Source organism: Astyanax mexicanus, chromosome 4 (assembly GCF_023375975.1).
Source record: "Astyanax mexicanus isolate ESR-SI-001 chromosome 4, AstMex3_surface, whole genome shotgun sequence".
NCBI lineage: Eukaryota > Metazoa > Chordata > Actinopteri > Characiformes > Acestrorhamphidae > Astyanax > Astyanax mexicanus.
The window spans coordinates 36276208-36301541 of NC_064411.1; the positions used below are offsets into that span (position 1 = coordinate 36276208).

The following is a 25334-nucleotide window of genomic DNA, read 5'->3' on the forward strand; positions in this document are numbered from 1 at the left end:
AATTCTGAAAGTACCCAGACATCCACTCCTGCCCCTGACCTGTTCCTTTGCAGTTGTTCGGAAAACTTATTACCAAGACCACCTCTTTGTTGTCCTGAAAATCCGTGACTGCGGCTTTGAATCCGAAATTCTATTTGTCCAGACTCTGACAGCTTTCTGTAGACCATCTCGGCTCTGTTTTTATTAGATGTGCTCTGTTTTTATGAGATGGCGTGAGGCCTCGCAAATCTGCTACCTACCGGTTCCTCCGGGCGTGGTTGTAGCGTTGTCTCTGGACATTCGAGAAAGAAGAGGCTGTTGAAGAAAGTTTGCGGAAGACATAGAGGACAACAGTGAGTTTGTATTTTTTATTAAAATATATTAATATAAAATATGGATAGAAAACACTTCAACAACATTCAGAAACAAGCCAGTGTTTTTGCAGCATTTCTATGATAACGTCTAGAAGTTGATTTCAATGTAATCCACAGTTTGGCAAATCAAGTGAACGAAACCTTTCACACAAGCAAATGAAGCTGGATTGGTCAAACTCATTGTCGTGTTTGTGTTTTGTTTTTTTTAGGCAAAATCAACAGTTCATTTTGCTTCAAGTGATGATTTTTTTTTCTTCCGGCTAGTGAACAAATAGCATAGACAAGGACCATCACTATCACTCCTCTCATCAGCACAAAATCGCCACAACATTGTTGACAAAGAATCCGTCATATAACAAAAGTGAAAGTCAGCGAGGGTCAGTAGAAAACAAGCCAGGAAAGACCTTCGTCTGAAGTGATCTGTAAATCTGTAGATCCATCCCGTGAATGGACCTAGGTAGAGCCACGTTTACGCAACGCCAGGCCTTGTAGCGTCTAGCACCTTGGCTTTGTAGCGTCTAGACCTTCTTAGCCAGTCCTGAAGTACCGGTATCCTTTCCAATGTACATGTCAGCCAGCTTTTTGAACTGAGGCCCCCAGGTGCTGAGGTAATCGTATTCATGGTCCCCCTCCGTTAACGAGGACTCCAGGGAGCTTAGCGACTCGGCAGTTGAACCGTTTCCCTCGTAAGCATAAGTTGCCAGGGAGTCGTAAGGGGGTGCTGAAGGGTCAGTGTCGTTCTCCTGCAGGCGGCTGCTGATGAAGTCTCGGACGTCTGAGCATTCGTTCATGGGCGAAGGCCGGTGGTAGGGGAAAAGCATCTCGGGGATGATGTCACGCCTCATTTTGTTGCTCTCCATGACCTCCGGGTGGCGCAGTGTGCCGATGTCAAAAGCCTGTGTGTCCTCCTCGCCGCCGCCTTCGTCGTTGTAGCTGACCACGTTGTCCCTCACGTCCTCCTTGGAGATGATCAGGGGTTCCTTCCTTCGCTGTTTGCGCAGAGCCGAGAACAGCACCACAATCACTGAAGAGGAAACAAAGATACAGAGATACAGCGATGATACTTTTAGTGTCTGCTTGGACGCTATACAGCTTTTCAGTAGTTTCACCTACTGTTCCATGACAATCTACAATATGCAATAGGTGTGCAATTAGTCAACGTTTAGAATGCTTCCCCAAATCTAAGTTTTGGCATGTCTAGATTGCTTCCAGATAGAATTTTAATAGTCTGGATAGCCAGAAACAGCAACATTTCTGTAAATCAGATTTGCACCACATTTGGAGGTGGTTTTAAATGCATTTTTTTCAGTCAGATTTGTATAGATGCATCTAGATGCTCTGGACCCAATATCGACCTCATCAAATCCAGATCAATGGAAGTTTAAGGGTCCAAGAAAGAGAGCCAAAGCAACTCAGATTCAAATATTGTACATTTGTGATGTCCAGACAGGCAAATCCAATCTAATTACTTGCAACAGTGTGAACAGTCATCTCAATAGATCTAAATTGAGAAATATACTAAATTTTCCTGCATTCTGAACCCAGCCTTACCGACTGTTGTCCTATCTACGTCTGCACGGTTTGTCAGCGCATCAGCCAATAGTCAGTTTCTGACCCACATTATCATTGTTTGACTAAATGTTATGTGTCTAGTGAACAATGGGCACATTTTAGTGGCACTGCTTATGTTGAGAGTGGACTGCCACTCAAACATATTTAGGCTCTATTGTCAGAAATAGGCCTCTGATAAAGTGTTAGAGAATTAATTGAGCAATAGTACAGTCTGATTACAGGATACAAGTTATGGGATATTAATGGATATTATGCAAGTGGACATTCATTGAATGAACATTCCCGCAATTGACAAAATACCCTAGTAATATATCTGCAATGATTCTATATGGATTTCATGCGTCTTGGCATGCTCTCCACCAGTCTTTCACGCTACTTTTGGGTGCAAGAATTCAAGCAGTTCAGCTTTGTTTGATGGCTTGTGACCATCCATGGCAAGACAAATGAAAGCTGTGATTAAAAATTAGGGTTTTGCCACCAAATACTGATCTCTGAGCTAAAACGTTAGTATTTTTGTTGGTTCTAAATAAATATGAACTTGTTTTCTTTGCATTAAGTGAGGTCTGAAAGCTCTGCAACCTTTTCGTTATTTTAGCCAATCTTTATTGTTTTAATGACAATATTTTATTTGAAATTTGAAAGAAATGTTGTCAGTAGATTATGAAAAATTAAGAGACCACTTCAGTTTCTGAATCAGTTTCTCTCGTTTTGCTATTTTTAGGTATATTTTTAAGTAAAATTAACATGGTCATTTATAAACTACACACAACATTTCTTCCAAATTCCACATAAAAATATTGTCATTTAGAGCAGAAATAACAAAAAAGATGCAGAGCTTTCAGACCTTAAATAATGCAAAGAAGAAAAGTTCATATTCATAAAGTTTTAAGAGTTCAGAAATCAATATTTGGTGGAATAACCCTGGTTTTTAATTACAGTTTTCATGCATCTTGGCATCATGTTCTCCTCCACCAGTCTTACACACTGCTTTTGGATAACTTTATGCTTTTACTCCTGGTGCAAAATTCAAGCAGTTCAGCTTGGTTTGATGGCTTGTGATAATCCATCTTCCTCTTGATTATATTACATTGGCTTTCAATTTGGTAAAATCAAAGAATCTAAGCTGTATACATATCGCAATATATTGAATTCTAAACCCTGTATTCTGATATACGGTATATAATATAGCTATTCTTGCCAATACAAAGCCCTGGTTATACATACTGAGCAGGATGACGATGCAGAGCAGGATTGCGACCAGGGCTCCGGTGCTGAGTCCGGCGGAGAGCAGCAGCGCATCCACGCTGCAGGAACGCATGCTTCCCGAGCTGTCACAGCCACACACACGGATGGTCAGCGTGCTGGTGCTGCTTTGGATGGGGTAGTCGTTGTCCGAGATGACCACGGGCAGATAGTAGGCGCTGACATCCTGCCGGTTAAAGCCGCTCCTCCTGGTCAGAATTCGAGCGGTGTTATCTGCAGCAGAAATAGAATATTCAAGCAGTGAGCGCAGCGTGCAATCGTCTGCTGAAAACGAGGAAATATAAACACACCCCTGTGATTCAGGGGAGGAAAAAAGGCATCATTATGGTCTATGATTTTTTTATGAATAGCAATACAGACATCAGAGAGAATACAGATTCACCTTCATTGTCAAAGATGGTGAAGTTTGGATTGGTGGCGCTCAAGCTGAATACAAATTTGTGACCGATGAGAGGCTCGTCCGTGTCTATGGCGCTGATGGTTTGGATTATCTGGAAAAAGAAGAAGAAAATGTATATTATATTTATCTATACATTAATCAAGCAGAACATTATGACCACCTCCTCGTTTCTGTACCCTTTATTCATGTTTAGACTAGGCCAAATCTCCTATATATATATACATATATATATATATATATGTATATATATAATTATTCAGGGAAAAACTAAGAACAGACAGACAGATAGATACTGATCCCAGAGGGAAATTCTGGAAAGATATCACTTTACTCAAACATGTCATTGAAACAAACATCCCATAAACATGCTGTGGTGATCTGGCAGATGCCCCCTCCACATACACATACACTGAGCATTTAACAGTATCGTAGTTTTGCATCTGTTTTTTTTTTTTTTTGTATACTTTATATATATATATATATATATATATATATATATATATATATATATATATATATATATATATATATATATATATATATATATTTTTTTTTTTTTTTTATAGCAGAAGCATAATCTCACTTTAAAGAATTTGGAAAAAAATAACCTGTGTATAAAAAAGATAACTAAGAAATAAGAAATAATTATTGTTAAAAAAAATTACCTGTTCCTCATTTATTGGCACCTCATTTATTCTTGGAAATAAATCTGAGAAGAATTTGAACCATTTAGGTAATTTGTAGTTTAGAAAGTGCATCAACGTGTCTAGAAACCTTTAATAATTCATCACTTCCTGTTTCCCTGGGGTGTAAATATAGCGTTACACATGGGCCTATTTCTCTTACTCACTCTTAAACATGGGAAAGACAAGATAACACATTATTTAAGTAAGCAGGATGTGTGTCGACCTTCATAAATCAGGCAATGGCAGATACCCTAGAAAACTGGCACCAACTGTTTTCCCCCACACCCATGCCTTCAGTGTGTAGTCATTCCCTCCAGGCTATATCCACCTATGAGTTTACATGTTGCCTATATTGTATTATACTTCAATGACCCTAATGTAAAACCAGCATATAGAACACTAACATTAGCATAACCATCCCATAAACATGCTTTGGTGCTCTGGCAGATGCCAAACACTGGCATCATCTATTAACCCACACACACAAACCATCAGTTTGTAGTCATTCCCTCCAGGCTACATCCACCTATGTTTTTACTTGTAGTTGTAGTCTATATTGTATTATACTTCAATGGCCTGAATGTTGAACTGCCATATCACCGGTCAAAAAGATACTAAGAACATCTACATGACTTTGACACTACCATCCCATAAACATGTTCTGTCAGATGTCACACACACTCATGAGATGTCAGTTGACAGATTATTTGCATTAATATAACAGCATTATGTTGGTATACATGTACGCCATATGACAGGTACAGTAGGTGGCTTTAAATTAGTATGCCGTAACCATCGGGATGTCAGGCACCGCGGCGGCATCTGCCATGACAGGTATTGATAAAAGATACTGTTTTAGAAATAGACATAATCACTCAGGAGACCACGCGACGCAGATCAATGCGATGACATGTTTGTGCCGTGCTTATGTCACTTATGTGCATTAATGTCAGTTATCTCCTCCCACACGATTGCTTCCCACCATATTAGCATGACATTGACTTTGTGCCCTCTCGCTGAATGTGCATCGAATGTGCACTTTTGGTAAATTTAGTACTAAGGGCATTGGACATTACTGACCCAGACCTTGCGTCCATTTATCTGGCCTTGCCTGGTGGTCACCTTTCATCAATCGGTAATCCACTTCCACTTCTACTAATGGAAAAGTTCCATTATGATGGAGTTAGCACATGGATGAATAATGGATCTCAAGCCAAACAGCCCTAATATATATATTTATCGTCAAAAAAATGCTTGCAAAAATTAGGTGCAGAAGGAAGGAAGTGTGGGATTGGAGTTCTTTTGAGGAAAATGTAGAATAATGATTAAGGATTTTTTAAAAATATGGGCATTGTTTGTTCTTGTTTATTGAGCTACACATACAGAAGTAATGCATGTTTAATACAACATGCCAGATGTCTTCAAATAGAGTTGTAGAGGTTCCTAATGGTGGAATGATGGAATAGTGGAATGTTCATACAGCATCCAATATAATCCCAGACATTTTCAATGCAGGACAGGCCTGGTGATTAGAACTACAACTAATTATTAATTTGTTAGTTGATTAATGTGTTAATTATTCTTTTGTGTGAGTGGGAATTGGAAAAATTGCAATTTGGTTGTATATAGACCAGAATTCAGACTTCTGGTCTGGACTTCTGGTAATCAAAAGCTCATATTCCTTCACTGAATTCATAAGTATCTCTTTCTTATGTATTTAAGGTATATGTTTCAAGTGATTTTACGGTAACATTTTGGAGTAATGGAATGCCAAACCTAAGAAAAATGTCTATTCGATTTTGTATAAACCAGATTTTGGAGTCCTATAAATCCAGCAAATCAACTGTTTTACAAACAACACCAATAAATCCAGGGATAAGACATTTCATACTATTAATCTTAAAAGTTATACGTTATTTTACTTTAGCAATTTAGAGTAATGGGACGCCAAACTTAAGGAACGTGTCTATTCTGTTTTGTATAAACCAGATTTTGGAGTCCAATAAAAGCAGCAAATATCAAATGACTCCATTAAGTCCATGAATGGACATTCCGTACTATGAATCTTAACAGTTATACGTTGTTTTACTTCTAGCATTTTGGAGAAATGGGAATCCAAACTTCAATTCAAGTATTATGTTTTACAGATGTTCTACAGATGTTTTCAGATGACACCATGAAATCTAGAAAAAAGCCAGGAAGAAAACATTTTATACTATTAATCTTAAAAGTTATATGTTATTTTACTATAGCAATGTGGAGTAAAGGGGAAATCAAACTTAAGAAAAATGGCTATTTAATTTTGCATAAACCAAAATTTCCTATAGTCCTATAAAACCAGCAAATCAAACATATTACAAATGACACCCTTAAATCCAGAGATAACACATTCTATACTATTAATCTCTGGTCACTGGTTGCAGGACTTCATTAATGTATTTTTTTATTGTTTCTTTTTATAAATATATTGTGATATTTCTAAAATAACCAAATTGAATAAATCACAACCAAGTTATCAGGTTTAGGGGGAACTACTTTTTTACATAGGGCCAGGTTGGATTAAATAGATTTTTTTTTTCCTTAATAAATTGAATTATCATTTAAAAACTGCCTTTTTTTTATTTACTCATTTCATGTTATGATATTGTCTGATATTAAAATGTGGAAAATGTAAGTATGATAAAAATAAAGGCAAAGAAAAAAAGAACAATAAAAGAATAATTTTCCACAGCACTATAAAAATTGCCTGTTTGTAAAATGTTTGCAAATATCCCCACAAAACAGTAGCTTTTGAATGTGTAATACCTGCCCAGATTTCACATTCTCGCACACGAAGGTGTCATAAGACATGGCGAACTCAGGCGCGTTGTCATTCACATCCAGGACTTTGATCAGGACAGGGACACGGCTCCTCTGACGAGGGTTATCTGCAGAAGAGTGAAAATTGGCGGTTGAAGCAGCATTATAAAACCCTTCTCGCTTGGGAAATGATACTCTGATGTTGCCGTGATTGTGAGAGAATGCTCCCGGGGGTAAACTCACTTATTTCGCTGGCGAGCACGGAGATGTTGTGCCACTTTGACACCTCCCTGTCCAGAGATTTCAAGGTCGTGATGGATCCGTTTCTGGGGTCGATGTGGAAGAGTCTGTCGGGATCTGTATGCTGGTCTATTGCGAACCTGTGGGGATGGAATTACTCTGGAATTACTTCTGCTTCTACATTTTATATAACAAAACTGCAGAGCTTCAAAAATGGAACATTTCTGTAGGAGCATTCATAAAAAAAAAACATAATATGTTAAAAAAAAAAACATTCATGCAATCCAATGCAATACATTATATAGAGTTAAAATATACAAAATTAAATATCCCATCCCTGCCCTGCACATTTTAGTATATGTTTGAAGCAGGAAACTACACTGTACATTCAAGTTCAATAACTCAATCAATTTGAGCATAAATTGTTTTTTTTTAAATGAGTGTGAATAGAGATAGAGTATACTTATATATCTTAGATAATGGTTTACTGTGAGAGTAAATTAACCCTTTTGCAGGTGCTGAGTGTGGATGTATGTTGTCTACCAGATACAGTGAACTTTCTAATGTAGAACTAAGTTAGAATAATGCCACTGGAAAAAGTGGCATCTGTTAACGTGTCGGTGATTAGGCCTTTTCTTGTATACGGGCTACAAGTGTAGGTGATACAAAAACCTTTTGTTTTTCTCTGCAGTAAAATTTTACACTGCAAAAAAAGTTATTTACATTCTGAAAACTTAAAGGGCTTTGGAGACTCTTAGAGACCCTTTACATGACACTTTGTCCATTCTCTACACTATTTACTGTAATAATTTCCATTTTTGTAAGAGAAATCAATTCAAATTCTGCATGTTTGAAAATAGACATAAAAACTAGACAACCGTAATTAAAAGAAAGGTTTGGTAGACATGAACTGTTCGATTTGTATTCAGGAAAATGCTGCTTTTAAAATTATGATTTTACAATGACTAAAAATTGTACATTGTTTCAGTAGCATTTTTCATCAAACATGGAACTTTTGTATATATATGTAATGTTCCTCATGATTTTTAATGTGTAATACAGCCCTGGAAAAAAAATAAGAGACCATTTTTCTTTGATTTTACCAAATTCAAAACCTTTGGAATATAATCAAGAGGAAGATGGATGATCACAAGCCATCAAACCAAGCTGATCTGTGTGATTTTTTTTGCACCAGTAGTGGCATTAAGTTATCCAAAAGCAGTGTGTAAGACTAGTGGAGGAGAACATGCCAAGATGCATGAAAACTGGGATAAAAAACAGGGTTATTCCACCAAATATTGATTTCTGAACTCTACTTTATCAATATGAACTGGTTTTCTTAGCATTATTTGAGGTCTGGAAGCTCTGCATCTTTTTTATTATTTCAGCCATTACTCATTTTCTGCAAATAAATGCTCTAAATGACAATATGTTTATTTGGAATTCGGGAGAAATGTTTGTCAAATACATACCTATAAATAGCAAAACTGATTCAGAAACTGAAGTGGTCTCTTAATTTTTGCCAGAGCTGTATTCACTCATCAGGTTAAAAGGTCCCACAAATGTGAGAGATGTTCTTAAATTCTTCAGATTTATAGTACTTGGTCTGTTTAAGGCAATGTGTTTGCATGATTTTAAGAAGTATCTCAGACTGATATTGCAGTAGATACAACTGACTACAATTTGCAGGAATATGGCACATTAGTTAGCCTCCAGGACTGATGTTGAAAACAGCTTTATAGTTCATGGATAATTCACAGTGTATTATACAGTATTGCTGGGTGTATACTATTAATTGGCTGCAGTCAGGTTGGTGTCCAGCAAACACGTTTTTCAGAAGCTTAACGTATTAAATTAAGACCATTAAAATACACACTCACTGGACTGGGTAGTCTGTAGAATCAGGATCCCAGGCCGTGACCGTTCCAATAATGCTGCCCTTCGGAGTGTCCTCATTAACCTCAATAACAAACTGAGGCCTGCTGAAGACCGGCGGCTCGTCCACGTCTTTAGCCGTGACTTTAACTGTGGCGGTGTCTGAGAACGGGCCCAGGTGCAGGAAGTTGGGGTCTGTGTTGGTGTTGCTCACTTCGACTTTGATGGTGTACACCCTCCTGCTCTCATAGTCCAGTTGCTGTAAAAAAAAGGGTGTTTAAAGAGTATTAATAATCACTATAGTGAACAGTCCCATCAGAAATTAGTTATCCAAATTAGCCAATTGATAATGTAAGGTAATCGTAATATGTAGTAAGGCATATTAATAATGCATAAAAAACATTTAATTTGAAAAAAAACTTTAAAATACAAACTTTAAAATAAATAAAAAGGCAAATAAATAAAATAGCAGATAAATGGGTAAAAAATTTTCAATATTAAACAATTTTGTAATAAAAAGACAAATTTATTTAAAAAAGGCAAGACAGGGCTACAGGGAATAGTACAGGGAATCTTTAGGGTCAATACCAGTAAGCAGCAGCAACAGAGAGCAAACATACCATAAACAGGAAACAGTCCAAAGGTCATATACGATGGTAAGGCAGAATCAAGGTCGATAAAAACAAAAGAGGATCATACATGACCAGGAAATATCACAGGGTAGTTTAAAATCAAGGTAGGAAAACAAAACAAGGTCATTCACTAGAAGTTAAACAAAGGAAATGAGATAAACACATGTGTGTGGCATGTATTTATATGAATGTGAACAGGTGAATTCAATATTCTGGTGAGTGACCTCCTGGAGGTGCCGTGTGCAGTAACCTGTAATCATGTGAGAGAGTGTCATTCAGTCAATGTGTGGTGCATTCTGGGTAATATAGTCCAGAAGGCTTGTGATTGCAGCCAGAGCTGAGCGTGGGAGACACAGGTGTACATTCGGCACCAGACATGACACAACCAAAAAAAAAAAAAAAGTGATCAAATTAAAACAAAAGGAAAGTATGGAATATCAAAAATCCATCAGTACCTTTCTGACCACAATGACTCCCTCTTGCGTTATTTCATCTGTGATGATATCCAGTGAGTCTTTCCCATCTCCATCCACGATCCTGTACTTCATCTCAGCGTTCTCTCCCTCGTCACCGTCGTTGGCTTTGATTCGGCCCACGGTGAAGCCGATCTCCGCCGACTCATAAGCACTCAGATGGTAGGAGCCTTTAAAAGGAAAGGTTCATGGTTAAAAGATCAGTTCAAAGTTTCACACAAATGAAACATGACTGTATCTGCAGTAGCAAAATCTTACACCCTGCTTAATCTTAAATTTTCACTCAACTTTTTTTGCAAAATCAAGAAAGAGATTAGAATTCAGGACAAACAACTCAAAACTTACCCCATCATATATTACATCACATTACAACAATATGAATTAGCTGGTACACATACAGACAGTAGTAGTGTGGCACCTTAGCTATAAAATAAGCACACAGGCTAACCAATGGCAATACAAGTGTGGTCACATTTGTGTTAATAATTTAACATTGTTGTTTTATTCTATAAACTACAGACAACATTTCTTCCAAATTCCAAATATTGTCATTTAGAGCATTTATTTGCAGAAAATGAGAAATGGCTGAAATAACAAAACAGGTGCAGAGCTTTCAGACCTTAAATAATGCAAAGAAAACAAGTTCATATTCATAATTAAGTTTTAAGAGATCAGAAATACATATTGGGGAAATAACCCAGTTTTTATATGTATTTTTTATATATAATGTTAATAAACTAATATGTTTATTTATTTAATCAAATCTGCCATGTAACTATTTTTTAAGTATTTCTAAGGCAGGTACACCTGCTATATGCTGGTGCTGCCAGTAGGTGTCAGTGTAGCGCTGGCTGTGCTGTAACTCACTGTGACTAGCTGTGGTAGCCCTGTGCAGTGTTACCAACTTAGCGACTTTGTCGCTATATTTAGCGACTTTTCAGACCCTCTAGCGACTTTTTTTGTAAAAAAGCAACTAGTGACAAATCTAGCGAGTTTTTGTGATGTTATTGGAGACTTTTGGCGACTCTGAGATGAACACGCGCTCTTTAGTTACTGTCCTCCGCGATTCAGCGGGCGCTGCCGTGAGCCCCGCCCCACACCACACACAGTGCAGTCTGACTGTCAGAGCACACACACACCGCTCCACCAACACACTGTAAATGAATCGCGCGTGCCCACAGCCGCCGCTGACTGACCCCGCTCTGTATTTACAGAGCAGAAATATTAATGTGTCTTCAGTGTGACACGAACAGAAATCCCTTAATTTAACTCACACAGTCTCAGTCATTCACTCACCTCATTCACCACACAGCCTGTCACTCACCTCCTCCACAGTGACTCTTTATAAAAAGCTAAACATCTATTGAACCATTGAACAATTTGTCTGTGATAGGTTTAAAAATAAAGAAAACTTAAGAAAATGTAAAAAAAATAAATAAATAAAATAAAACAAACAAACTAAAAAAAAAAAAAAAGTAGAATAACAGTTCCGGCTAAACTGCTGCTCTTATAATAACATTTAAGAACATGGCAAAAACTAATTTATGTAATTCACGTAAAAATGAAGTTATTGTAAAAAAATGACGTCCTAAGCAACAGAAGTTGTTCATTTGTAACATTTCTAACACATTTATGGTGTTTTTTACTCACTTTTTTCTCTCCCACAACCCTAATCCTTTACAGCTTCAAAACACGTATTATGCAAATTAGGTGATGACGTCATTTAGCGACTTCTAGCGACTTTTAGGACAGCCAATAGCTACTTTCCTTACTGAGGAGTTGGCAACACTGACCCTGTGGTCACTTAGACCAGAGAGGCATTAATGAAAGCAAGTTATGGATTCTGTCTCCTGCTTTTAAACCTGTTTTTCAGGTGAGTTCTGTGCTAAAAATGCACCAGAATCACTTCAAACTAGATAATAAATTACACTAGTCCCTGTTTATACACCTAGGCTGAGCTGTAAATCAAATAAATGCTTACTATTTGGTAGAAATGTGGATGAGGGTGAAATGGCAGCTGTACTTGGTGTTGTTTTAGTGGATTGTGTTCCAGCTGTGTTAAAAATACTTAAAAATGATATTTTCTAAGCTGTTGTGAGAGAGTTTTACAAATATTTAAATGGATATTGACGTGTTTTCAGAAAATTGCTGTTGTAAGAGGTGTATTAACAGTACTAGCAGTTAGCAGTTTAGCATTTTAGTTTTGTTTGTCTCCCTGTTCAGCTCAATGCAAATCAGTTTTTTATTTATTTATTTATTAACATTTTTTTTTGAGGGGGAGTAAATTACTACTGCTTATAGTATACATTTATAGCACTGTGTCAGGTTAAAGAAAATGTCAGAGACAAAAAGAAAGCTATTTTTTTAATGTATTAAAATAAGTTTTAGTTTAGACTGGAGCACTATTAGCTTTAGCCGCTAACCGCTAGTTCCCCGTTCAGAGGTGAGTATTATCGGCCTGTAGCCTGCTCCTAACCCCGGCTAGCACTGCTGGAGCAGCATTAGCATTGCTTACTAGCTAACCACGCTAGCTCTTTCGCCGTTCAGAGGGGAGCATATCGGATTGTAGCCTGTGCATTTACCCTGTTAAAAGAAGCTACGTGGGACGAACCGCTAGCTCATTCGTTTTTAAAAGAATGTTTTTTATTACAGTTTTACTTACTTAGTTTGCTACCCTCCACCACCACCCAGCGGAAAGACCTGCTGAATTTTCTTATAGTGTCCCTTAAAATGCTCCTTATATAATCCAGTAAATACACAGATGAGAAATAGACGTTCATTGATAGTGTGCCTTAAAATCCAGTGCTCCTTATATTGCCAAAAATATGATTATTTTTACCAGAGACCAGAGAGGCATTAATAAAAGCAAGTCATGCTTTCTGTCCGCTGCTTTTAAACCCTTTTTTTCAGGATATTATCTGTGTATAGGTCTCAAGCCTGGGAACTGTAACGTGTGCATGCTCTGCTCAAAGCAGTAATGGCTGTATTTTGGTTGTAAAAATATTTTACTTTTATATTAAGGGTGATGGGAATCAATTTAGGACTTTTTAGCACCCCTAAATTAAGGGCTAGCTATACCATTATTTTAGCCTGATGAGAATTGAATGAAACTAATAAGAAGTGTAAGATAATTTAGTCTAATCTAATCTGAATTGATCATGTTCTACATCACGATTGAGATATCCAAAAGCATCATACACCCCTGCTGAGCAGTTAGCATTGTGTTGAGCCTTGACTGGGAATGTTAGAGACACTTTTCTCTCAATTGCAGGTCAGTGACACATCAAACATATGTTTAAGGGCTGTTATTTCATGGGAAAAAAGCAACATAGTGAATTTTATTAGCTCTTAAAAGACGATATGCTCAAGTCATGTCTTACTGTAGGCGAAGCGAGGGGGGCTGTCGTTAACATCTGTCAGGGTGACATTGACCATGGTGGTACCGGAGAGACCACCCATCTGTCCTGCCATGTCCTTGGCCTGGATAACCACCTGGTACTCCTTCCGCACCTCGCGATCCATGTTGGACAGAGCTATTCTGACAATTCCTGCCCAGGAGAACATGCCGACAGATGATTAGACTATTACACATTCATACAATTCAGCTCAATTCAGTTCAGTTCAGGTCATCTTCATCAGAACAGCAGTATAATGTATCACTTATTACATCAGGCACTCAGTTTAATACTGAACATACACTCATTATCAAAAAAAACAAAAAACGTTCACAGGGAAGGAAGATAAAAATGACCAGAAAAAATACATGCTAAAAAAAACATGTAGTGCGTTCTTGGGATGGCAGCAGTATGTAGACGAGCACTGTCATTTTGGAATCGTGAATTGGAGTGTGTTTTCGGGAAAAAAAAGGTCCACTGTTTGGAGGACAAAGTGCCAAACTATTCCTTCCACAGTAACAGTTTCCTTTACTATTATCTGGTTTAATATAATTGATTACAAGCAGGAATCATTATAACATACAGAAAGCCTCTCTTTTCTATCATTAAATGTAAATTAGTACTGTTCTTCTTAAGTCTTCTCTTATTAATATTTCTCAGAATTTTTGTCTCCTTAACTCAGGCCGCAATTTTTAAGACCCAAAATTTCTAAAATTCTAAAATTTCAAAATTTCTTAATTCATTCAACATTTCTAAAATTTAGAACGACTTTCTAAAAACTCTCTAAAGTCTAAAAAGTGTGTTCTGATCTGAAATAATGGGCTTTCATACAACTTTTTGATTGGATGAACAGTTTTCGCAAAAACACCATGGTCTCAGTCTTGTAAGAAGCTTATTTTATTTCTATGTTGTCTCACAGCTGTTAAAATGGAGAATACAAAATGAATAGCTGCTGTTTTCTGTCTGGTTTTGCTCAACCAGGTCGATATATTGTATTTTCTTTGGCCTAGCTTAATATTATTTTCTTTGTTTGGCTCTTTCATTGTAAAACCAAAAATACTATAAGTTACAGTAGAAAAGCATCCTGACTTGCTGCAGTTGCTTTTTTGAGGGACCAAGACAAGGGGGTTTACACTTGCCCTGAAAATACAGATGCTAGGTCATGTCTGGTTGCATTGCCAGACCTTTCCCTTATTCAAAATGCGTGGGATACTATTGGACACGCTATCAACACTCCACTGGTACAGCGAATTTTGTGGAAATATTAAAGTTTCATGGGATGGATTATCACAGGACATCATTAGGAACCTCTACAAATCAATGCAAATTCATTTACTTGGTAACTTTATCTCTATCTTCCTTCTAAACAACATTAAAATGTGACCTTTCCTTCTGGTACAACTATTTCATGATGATGATGATAATGATGATGATGATGATGTATTATGAACATTTCAGACAGACAAAAACTGGAAGTATATTCAATGTCAGACCTAAACATGCTAAACTGTGTTATACAAAAGCAGAAGTTTATGCTTCTAGTGACTAATAATGGTGTAATAACAGCCTCTGCTCTGCTGTTGCAGCAGCCATTCATTCAGACTGTTTAGAAATTGCCTGGCACAACAATTCACCTGCGTTCAGGAAACAGACGCCTTTTTCTGTTAAGTTATGGTTTATTGATGGACTTTCAAAGAGTGGATTTTGAAACCGCAGCTTTATTTATGCAGGCTGCTCTGTAAAAATAAAATCCGGCGCTGAATTAAACATGCCATTATATAATGGCTTTAATATTATGTAGCATAATATTTTTGATTAAATGTTCTCCAGAGAGGTTGCTCGGTTGAAGGCTGCACTAGTTGATGAAAACGCATTTCTCTTTCTCAACGCGGCAGTGGAATGCATTTCTCAGAAGCTTTACTTTATACATGCCACTGGTGTCATTAAAAAAATAATGTTTTTGATTTGTGTGTATATTGAGACTAATAGAAATTACTCATAGATACTGATGGCCTAAAGAAAATGTAAAAAAATGTTGAACTGGCAGAGCAGCAATATATTAACCAAACAGGGAGCTGGTCTTTTATAATGAAGAGAAAGTTTCAAGTAGCCGATAAACAGAGATATTTTTTATCTCCTTAACTCAGGCTGCAATTTTTGCAAAATTCCCAAATTAATTTTAAATTTAAAAAACATTTTGAATGAATTTCTAAAAATTAAGTTGCCCATGTTTATGCTGAGCGTTTACCACACGTCAGCCTTAACTTAAACAACAACATGAACATGCTAGTTCATGCTTAACTGCTATAGAAGCACAAAACGTATTATTTGAAAGTAATCCCTCATCTGCTGACTTGCAATGGACTCACCCTGACTTGCCACAGATCCCTCCTTCAGACAAAGTCTGCTGGCTAATCCTGTTGTGGACTGTTTGAGGTTTCCAACAAGCAGAGCAAAAAAAAAAAGCGATGTTTCTTCAACTAATCTAGTGTGTGGTGCCAGGGTGGTTCTATGCACATTATACTTATTGTGATGTAAGAATAAGGGGACCTCCAAACGGCTCATAGTAGCAAATGATTCCTGACAAACAAAAAAAGCTAATGTTGAGGCTTCATTCATTTAAAAGTTCACCACTGGACAGGGCAGTCCAGTAACTGTACCCACTTTTCTGCAGCCATGTATTTTTAATGCATGCAGCATGCATGGATGTTCCTAGGAAAGTTGTTGAACTCAAGGAAACCAAATGTTGTTGCTCTAAGAACTCAATGTACTTTTTTTCTACATTAATGCTGCATCACAGAAGTGCACTGACAGAATCTCATATCATTATAGACTCTGTACCCTTTTGGATTTGTTGCTGATAACAGTCTGGATGGTTCATCTACATTAAATATGATATGAACTCACCCTAAAATACGATTGCTCGATTTAATCCTTTGTTGGCCTGTTCTAATTCACACCCCTGCTTTATGGGTTATGCATTGACTCTTTCCCCCATGAGGCATAGCAACATTTTACTGGGGCATTTACCTCAGTAAAGTGGGTCTAATTACAACTCTGCAAAGAGAACTGTCATACAAAGTCTCACAGACTAAAATATTACCATAATGGACTTCGGAACTGGAATTTAGGGCATTTGCTGCAGTCTAAATAAAAAGCCAGATTTATGCAAAGTCCAGCAGCTAGCTGTTAACATTTTAGTCTATTCATTTTCTTTTAAAGGTATTCCTGTCAAACGCTGGTAGTCTAGGAATGTCTGTCCTAATATAACAGCGTTGAGTGCATAAAACAGAAGCATGCAACTCCTCTGTGCAAGTGCTTCTGTTCCAGTATCTTTAAAAGTCAAGGCCATGTCAGCAACCCCTTGAGAAAATCTATCCCAGAGATGGAATGATAAATACCATAAGAATATGTCAAACTTTGGCCATATGTTTCGAGGACCCACCTGTCTCAGGCTCCACAGAGAAGTATGGCTGACCTTGGAGGATGCTGTACACCAGCCTAGCACTGTTACCATATGAGGCGTCATCTGCATCAGTGGCATTGACTTCTATCACAAAGGTACCTGTAAGTAGAGGAGACAGCACATCTGAAGTGAGGTCAAAGGGTTTATTAGACATATTTTTCATAGCATCTGCTTTGGATGTTAAATTAGCAAACATATCCAAGCAGTAAATGCAAAATCTTAAACTGAAAAAACTGTGGCAGTATGAGAAGAGCAAGAAAATAAGTTTTCTTTACATATACTTTGACTGTTATTTCATTGCATACATTCTAACCCTAAGAGCTTTCATGTTTTGACTTTTTAATATACATCCATTCCTGCATTTTAGACCTTTAACACATTCCAAAACTGCATTTACCACCTTGTAATGTTGCCATTTCTTTTTACAACATTTAAACCATGTTCATGAAGTTCTTTGCACAAAATCACTTATCTAACCAGCTCTATTCTTTCCAGTTTTATTCCCTTTCCAAATGAGCCGTTTAAGGGCTTTGTCACTTGTTTGCAATTAACTTTTTGCTGTCCATGTCTGAGGTTTATGCTGAATTTTTATTTAGTATTCCCTCATCGTCCTCACTTGCCACAGATCCCTCCTTCAAAAGAAGTCTGCTGGGTGATCCTGCTGTGCACTGTTTGAGGTTTCGAACCAGCAGACTAAAAGGACATTTCTTCTACTCGGTGTTAAAACTGACATAAAACTTGCATCCGGACATCAATTGAAAGAGTTTTTTGAGTTTTCGGCTTTCTCGTTCACATGACATGGCGTTCAGTAGCTCCTCCATTTCTACTCGCTGTTGTGATTATGTGGATCTCCATGGAAACACGCGCCCAAAGTGTAAATACGGTGCGTGACAGTGGACAAATAGTGGACAAATTATTAAATGCAAGGTGATGAAACTCAGAGATGGGAGTCTGGACAGGACTAAAATTCCCGGAGGACCCCGGAGTTTAGTGAAAAACTGTAGGTAATTCAGCCTGTAATTTTCTCAGAGGACATCTGAGACAAACACATACATGGTCGTTCCTGACGAGAATAAAATCACAGAGGCCCCCTATAAAAGAGAAAACTACCCAAGGACCCCCCTGAGAAACTAATCCTGTCTGGATAGGGCTTTACATGTACCCTTATTGTAAGGTGTTACTAACAAATTACATGAAGTTGAGCAGACAAACTATTAAATATCTTGATTTTCTACTGTCTGCATTCAAATAAACTTTTGATTAAAGTAAACATAACAAGCACTTCTTTTTTTTTGCATTTTCCATACTGACTCAATGTTTTTTGATTTGCAGTTAAAAAAAAAAAAAATCTTGGTTTCTTCAAAAGTCCATAAAGATTCTCTTGTTTTTTTATTTGTCGTACAAAGGCATTTGATGATATACTCTAAGTTAACCCCTTAACCAACAGGACTTTTTGTAAATTTTCTACCTGATGTTACATGCCTATATCTTGAAGATTTCTGTTCAGTCATTACATAAAGCATTTTCTTGTTTGATAAGAAACTTTAATGAAAATCCTAATTGTAATAGAATATATTTTAAAAGATGCAACTTTCACAATATAATGGATAAAAAAAACATAAAACTTATTTTTTAAAATCAATATTTTGAATACAAATTCAATGTCCTAAAAACCTTTCGCTTCATTACGGTTGTCTAGTTTTTTATGTCTAATTTTATCTCTTTAGGTCTAATGGTATTTCTTAGTGATCTGAAATTAATTCTACAAAGCTCTCAAAGATTTCTGGATGTTAAAAAAATATATATATATTTTACTGCAGAGAAAAGTTGTTTGGCATTACCAACACTTGTACAGGTCCATATACAGGCCTTTTTAGGGGTTCTTAGGGAAGTAACAGGGTGGTAGAGGTTTGTGAAGGATTAATAGAATGTTGGATAAGGTGGAGGGGGGGGGGGGGGCTTCAGGCATGTTCTTCCTCCAAATATTTAATAATACTGCTTACAGTATTACTATTGATAGTTACAGTATCTATAGTAGTAGTAATATTAGTAGTAGTAGCAGCAGTAGTAATGGTACTAGCACTAGTATTGGTCTTGTTCTTGTTCATGGTCTTGTTTTTAAGTTGTTAAGAATGATCATGGAGCATGCCCTGTGGAGGGAATAATTTTTGATATTGGACAACTTCCATCCCCAGTTTAAGGGAAGATTAATGGGCTAAATTAACGCGTGGACTGCAGGCCAGATGTTAACAAGCTTCTCCCTGCTAATGCTGTGCTCTTTAGGTGAGGGTCCTCCCTCAGAACACAAGGTCCGAGATTGGTGTTCGGAAAAGGTGTCGGTTGATTAATCGCGGGATAAAGACGGCGAACAGACTTGCTTGGCTGAGACGCCCAGAGGTTACCGTCCCATTACACTAGCAAGCTGCCAGGCTCCTGAATATGCATGCCCTGCTTTATTTCTCCAAGCAATTTTAAAGCCGGTGAGTCGTACGTCAGAACGTCGCCGCCGCCGACGACCCATGGCCCCTGATTGTGTGACACTGGGGTGATAAGAAGGGAATTAAAATTAGATGTAAAGTAGAAAATGTGATAAGACAAGCAAATAGGATTGTCTTAGTCTTGCACGGCGCACTGGAGCTCAAACGAGGCCACTGCACCTAAATTGGGTTTCGTTCATACATACATTTGCATGCATAATAAAAATTGATGCAGGCCAATTTACACAGCAACTTACTTCACAAGAGTCTCACGAATCATATTCAGCGTCGGTGGTTCTCAACATAATGAAATTCTTCAGTTACTGTCGTGAAAAAAACGAGGACCCCCCTATGAAAACGACTATTTCTAAACATATTTTATCATATGAATATTTGAACTTAATTTTAAAGGTATTAATAGACAGAGCTTATATACAGGGGTTGGACAATGCATCTGAAACACCTGTCATTTTAGTGTGGGAGGTTTCATGGCTAAATTGAACCAGCCTGGTGGCCAATCTTCATTAATTGTACATTGCACCAGTAAGAGCAGAGTGTGAAGGTTCAATTAGCAGGGTAAGAGCACAGTTCTGCTCAAACTATTGCAATGCTACACAACATTATGAGTGACATACTAGTGTTGAAAAGAGGACAAATTTTTGGTGCACGTCTTTCTGGCTCATCTGTGACCAAGACAGCAAGTCTTTGTGATGTATCAAGAGCCACGGTATCCAGGGTAATGTCAGCATACCACCTAGAAGAAGGACAAACCACATCCAACAGGATTAACTGTGGACGCTGTAAGAGAAGCTGTCTGAAAGGGATGTTCGGGTGCTAACCCGCATTGTATCCAAAAAACATAAAACCACGGCTGCCCAAATCACGACAGAATTCAATGTGCATCTCAACTCTCCTGTTTCCAGCAGAACTATCCATCAGGACAGTTTCATTGTCCAACTCCTGTAACTAAACTGTACCTTCTGTAAAGCATGGAGGTGGAAATGTTATGGTTTGGGGATGCTTTGCTGCATAAGTAGATAACAAGTTTTCCATCATATAAATCCACTATCAGAAGGGGCTTAAGGAAATTTTGAGACCACTTGTCCAAAGGCTAAAGCAGAGGTGGACCATGCAGCATGACAATGACAATGAAATCACATTCCAGTAAATCCAGGACTTGTTTAAAAAAAAAAAAAAAAAGAGTTCTGCAATGGCTGAAATAGTCAAAGCTCAGATTAAGCTATTGAGATCCTGTTTGGTGATTTGAAAACCCCCTAATAAATTACAACAACTGAAAGAATTCTGCATGGAGGAGTGGGACAAACCTCAATGTCAAATCCCATTCAATGCTAAAGGCTTTTAGATGGTACATGACTGTACAGCGCTCATTCTTTTAAATGATTTGATACATTTCTATATGTTTTATAATGGTGGAACTTGTTTCTTGAGTTCAAATAAAAGGGAATATTTGTCTTTGGACTCTGCTACTGTTTACTTTCCTGAGAACTCCAGGGTCCAGTTTGACAGAGCCATCATTAGCCACCTACAGCGCACTTTAATGATACCTCTCCCCCACCACATACTGGTCACCATCACATTTACGCACAGCCAAAGTCCAGAATTAGAAATGCAGCCTGTAGCAACCTAGTAGCAAGTAAAACATCAATCTAGTTGGTAACATTTCCAATGAAAACTGTATATATCATGTATTATGAATGATTTATAATGCATTGTTTGCAATACAACAACATACAGCTCTGAAAAAAAATTAAGAGACCACGTCAATTTCTGAATCAGTTGCTCTGATATTGCTATTTATAGGTATATGTGTGAGTAAAATGAACAATGTTGTTTTATTCTATAAACTACAGACAACATTTCTCCCAAATTCCAAGCAACAATATTGTCATTTAGAGCATTTATTTGCAGAAAATAATAAAAAATATGCAGGGCTTTCAGACCATAAATAATGCAAAGAAAATATATATATATATTTATAAAGTTCAGAAATCAATATTTGGTAGAATAATCCTGGTTTTTAATCACAGTTTTCATGCGTCTTGGCATGTTCTTCTCCACCAGTCTTACACACTGCTTTTGAATAACTTAATGTCTTTACTCCTGGTGCACAAATTCAAGCAGTTCAGCTTGGTTTGATGACTTGTGATCATCCATCTTTCTCTTGATTATATTCCAGAGGTTTTCAATTTGGTAAAATCAATGAAACTCATCATTTTTAAGTGGTCTCATTACATTGTAAAATGCATAAAATGCACGTATGGATTTTACAAAGAGTGAATTCATAAGGCCTTGTAATGTCTGTAACGTCTGGCAATCACAATAATTATTATTTATGCCATATTATGTTTTATAAATATAGTGTTTCTAAGGTTTTGTGCTTTTCTGTGCTGAAAAGGTTTAACAGCCAAAAGAAAAATCATTTTCTCCAGCATTGTGGAGACTTTTCAGTCTTCAATATCACACATAGGTGTAATTGTGTTTCCTCTCAAGTGGAATCCCTCTGTAGCAATAGCAATAGCACTAAACAGCTTCAGTATGTCTTCCCATAATGTCTTTCTGCCAGTGGCATTTACCCAAAAGGCTCAGAGGAAATACCCTCCCAAGCAGCCATGTGTTAAAATCTTATTTTCAATTCAAAACAATTGCAGTGGTCTGTGTTTCCTCAAAAATGTAATTCATTTGATAATTTATCATAAATCTGCAAAACAGTCTATACTAAAATGCATAAAAAAATATTTTGAGGATTTCTTTTTATATAAATTCTCTGCAGACTCTATTAAAATAAATATTTTTAGCAGTATTTTAGAAAAAATGCTCAAGAATTTGGTATTTTCATTATTTTGCATTCAGCTTTTTTGCATAAACTGTTGTATGCATTAATTAATATGCATTAAACAGTTTGCCAGAAAATGTACAAAATATTGGCCATTTTTTCACAATGGTTTGCATTAATAAGCATTTAATAATTCTCCAGAAAAGACCAAACCTTTGTTTTATTTTGATCGTTTTGCATGCATCTCACTGCAGAAACTGTTTATATTAATATGCATTTGACCAAATAATAAGCACAACCGATATTAAATATTACTACAATCACTCGAGTCTAGGGGAAGTGGGCATAAACACAAGGTAACCGCATGGCTTCCACATGTCCGGGCACGTGCTTGTAAGCGCAGCTGCAGACAGCCTATCGAAAGTTTGGCACAGTTTTGCACAGATATTTCCAGTTACAGCCGAAATCACGCTTTTAATCCCAGGAAAAAAAGCTCTTATTTACCTTTTAAAATGCCCGATTAAAGGGCCTATTATTGTTGTTTGGGTTTTGAGAGCTCAAACTGACTCAACCCTCAGTCGGTCCGGATCTCTGACGCGAGATTAAATGTAGAGAATTAGAATTAGTACCCTCACGATACCAAAGACACACCGACACGCTCTAAATGCAGCTGCGTGATCCAAAAGTCCAAAAGTGCGCTACATGTCATTAAAACAGGACCTATTGTGAATCTAATATATCTTGACTAATTCAACATTCAAATCCTGTATATGTAATGCTAGTTAACACTGTAGAACTGTAGAAAAATCAGGTCAATTTTGGAGCCACTGGATTATGAGACTAATATTTCTAATGCAAAATGCAAATCGCTGCTTTTTTAATTTTTAATTACTGATTTAATTAAACTTTTAAGCAGCTAAACTGCTTGTTTCTACACAAAAGCCGTTCTGTAGTTTAAGTGAAAACATATTTTTACAGTGTTTTGAGTTTGACTGGCTGTAATTGGGTATAATTGTTTGTGGCTGTTGTACTGAGCAGTGCATTAGTTGGAGGTTTTAGAGGCAGCATCAGGAGGTTTGTGCTTTTATATACAGTGCAATCAAACTGCACGGGGCTTGCACATCCATTCTGACCTCGTAAAAAGTGCAGTGCTGAGGCGATGGTGAAATGCAGTCAGGTGCAGATATACTAAATGGACTCCACATGCTCGTAGTGGATGTGAGGCGGCTTTGATGGGGGGAAAATTGCTGCAAAACTCCAGCCTCACACTTCAGTCCCAACGCGCCACTCGCTGACATTCTTCATGCTCCATGGGCTTGTCAAAAAAATAAAAGCCTCAAAACGAGAGGCGCTGAGCCATCCTTGACCTTAAAAGCGCTGGGATAAGAGAACGGCAGCCGTCCCGCCCGACAATAGACTCCCACGGTGACATCAAATGCAACGTAGAACAAGAAAAAAAAAACGACAAACATAGCAGAAATGGCAATGTAATTCCCTCACCCACGTCAGACATCTCAGGTACGCTGGCCGCGTAGACGTCCTTGGTAAATTTGGGCTCGTTGTCGTTGATGTCGTGGATCTTGACGATGAACTCTGTGGCAGGTTCCAGAGGGAGGCCGGTGTTTTTGTTGAACGCCTGAGCTTGCAGCGTGTACGACGCTTTCTCTTCCCGGTCCAGCCTCTGAGTGGCGTGGAGATCACCAGACTTCTCATCAATTCGGAAAATGGTGCCGGCTCCTTCTCCAGAGAGGACGTACCTCGCCGTCCCGTCCCCTCTGTCCTTATCTGAGCGAAGCTGGAAGGAGACAAAAGAAGAAGGACATACATGTCAGACATGTCACCATCATCTTAAGCCTACAATGGATCCTACTTTGGTAATGAATACTTAAACTGATGAGTGCCAGTTTCATCGTACTGTTTTTGATGGTCTTTGCGGACTGCACTTGAGAATACTTTCAAAGCTCTTGAACTGTTTTTATATATATATATTGACTGACCCTAATTTCTTAAGGTATTTTTTTTTTCGTTTTACTTATTTGAGGATATGGATTAGAACGTTACTCAAATATATCTATTCACTGTATACCAACCAACACTACTTCTTCACCTTTACCACTGAAGCTCTCAAACTAACATTAAGAGGCAAGAAATTCAAGTATTTAACTCAAGACAAGTTCAGCACAGCTGTTAGCTGAAAGCTGAACGTTCCAAGTGACTCTACCTCATAAAGCTGACTGAGAAAATCCTGAGAAAATATTCTGTTTTGTTTAATACTTTTTTTCTGTTTACTGAATAACTCCATATGTTTTTTTTTATCTTCATAGTTTGGGTGACTTCTACAATGTACAATGCAGATGTTTTTTGTTTGTTTTGTGTCAAAAGTTTTGACTGGTAGAACCATTTCCGAAAGAGTCTTTGAAGAACCTTTTATTTTCTTTACAATCAACCGTACAAACAAGCATTTAAGCATTCATGAAAATGCTTAAGCACCTCTAGCAACTCGTCTTAGACATTAAAGAAAAATTATTCTTTTCAGTTAAACAACTAATTAAGCCCTTAAAACCATGTTTTTTAATATGGCTTAAGGATTACTATTTAGTAACAACACTCATTAGCCCTTTCCAGACGCCATTAGTTTCTCAGAGGAACATCTGTGAAAAATACTTTACATTTCTACTTGGTGATTAAACTCTTGAATCTGGACTACAGTTAAAAAAAACATTGCCTGCCCTCCTTTCATCACAAAATTGAGACAAAGTTGAGCCAAAACATTGCAAATATTCAATATTTATACTATTCACATTTACAACGACTTCTCTTAGAGAAGTATCGCCTAGATACCCTAACTTTTTTGTCAATTAAGAAACCACAAGAAGATAAGTAATCATGTTTTATGTGGAGTTATGTTG

The 25334-nt window shown here is 37.4% G+C and overlaps 1 protein-coding gene across 1 annotated transcript in view; it reads right to left on the minus strand.

Annotated features, from left to right (window-relative positions):
- Positions 1-333: 333 nt before the first annotated feature.
- Positions 334-25334, minus strand: part of cdh10a (cadherin 10, type 2a (T2-cadherin)) — a 58558-nt gene continuing 33557 nt past the window's right edge. Inside the window, exons 3-12 of the mRNA XM_022679132.2 lie at positions 23926-24220; positions 17134-17253; positions 13674-13841; positions 10276-10463; positions 9194-9447; positions 7317-7453; positions 7080-7201; positions 3571-3679; positions 3150-3401; positions 334-1377 (exon numbers count right to left, since the gene is read on the minus strand). Of these exons, the coding sequence (XP_022534853.1) occupies positions 872-1377; positions 3150-3401; positions 3571-3679; positions 7080-7201; positions 7317-7453; positions 9194-9447; positions 10276-10463; positions 13674-13841; positions 17134-17253; positions 23926-24220 (2151 nt within the window). The 3' untranslated portion in view covers positions 334-871. The remainder of the gene's footprint in view (positions 1378-3149; positions 3402-3570; positions 3680-7079; positions 7202-7316; positions 7454-9193; positions 9448-10275; positions 10464-13673; positions 13842-17133; positions 17254-23925; positions 24221-25334) is intronic.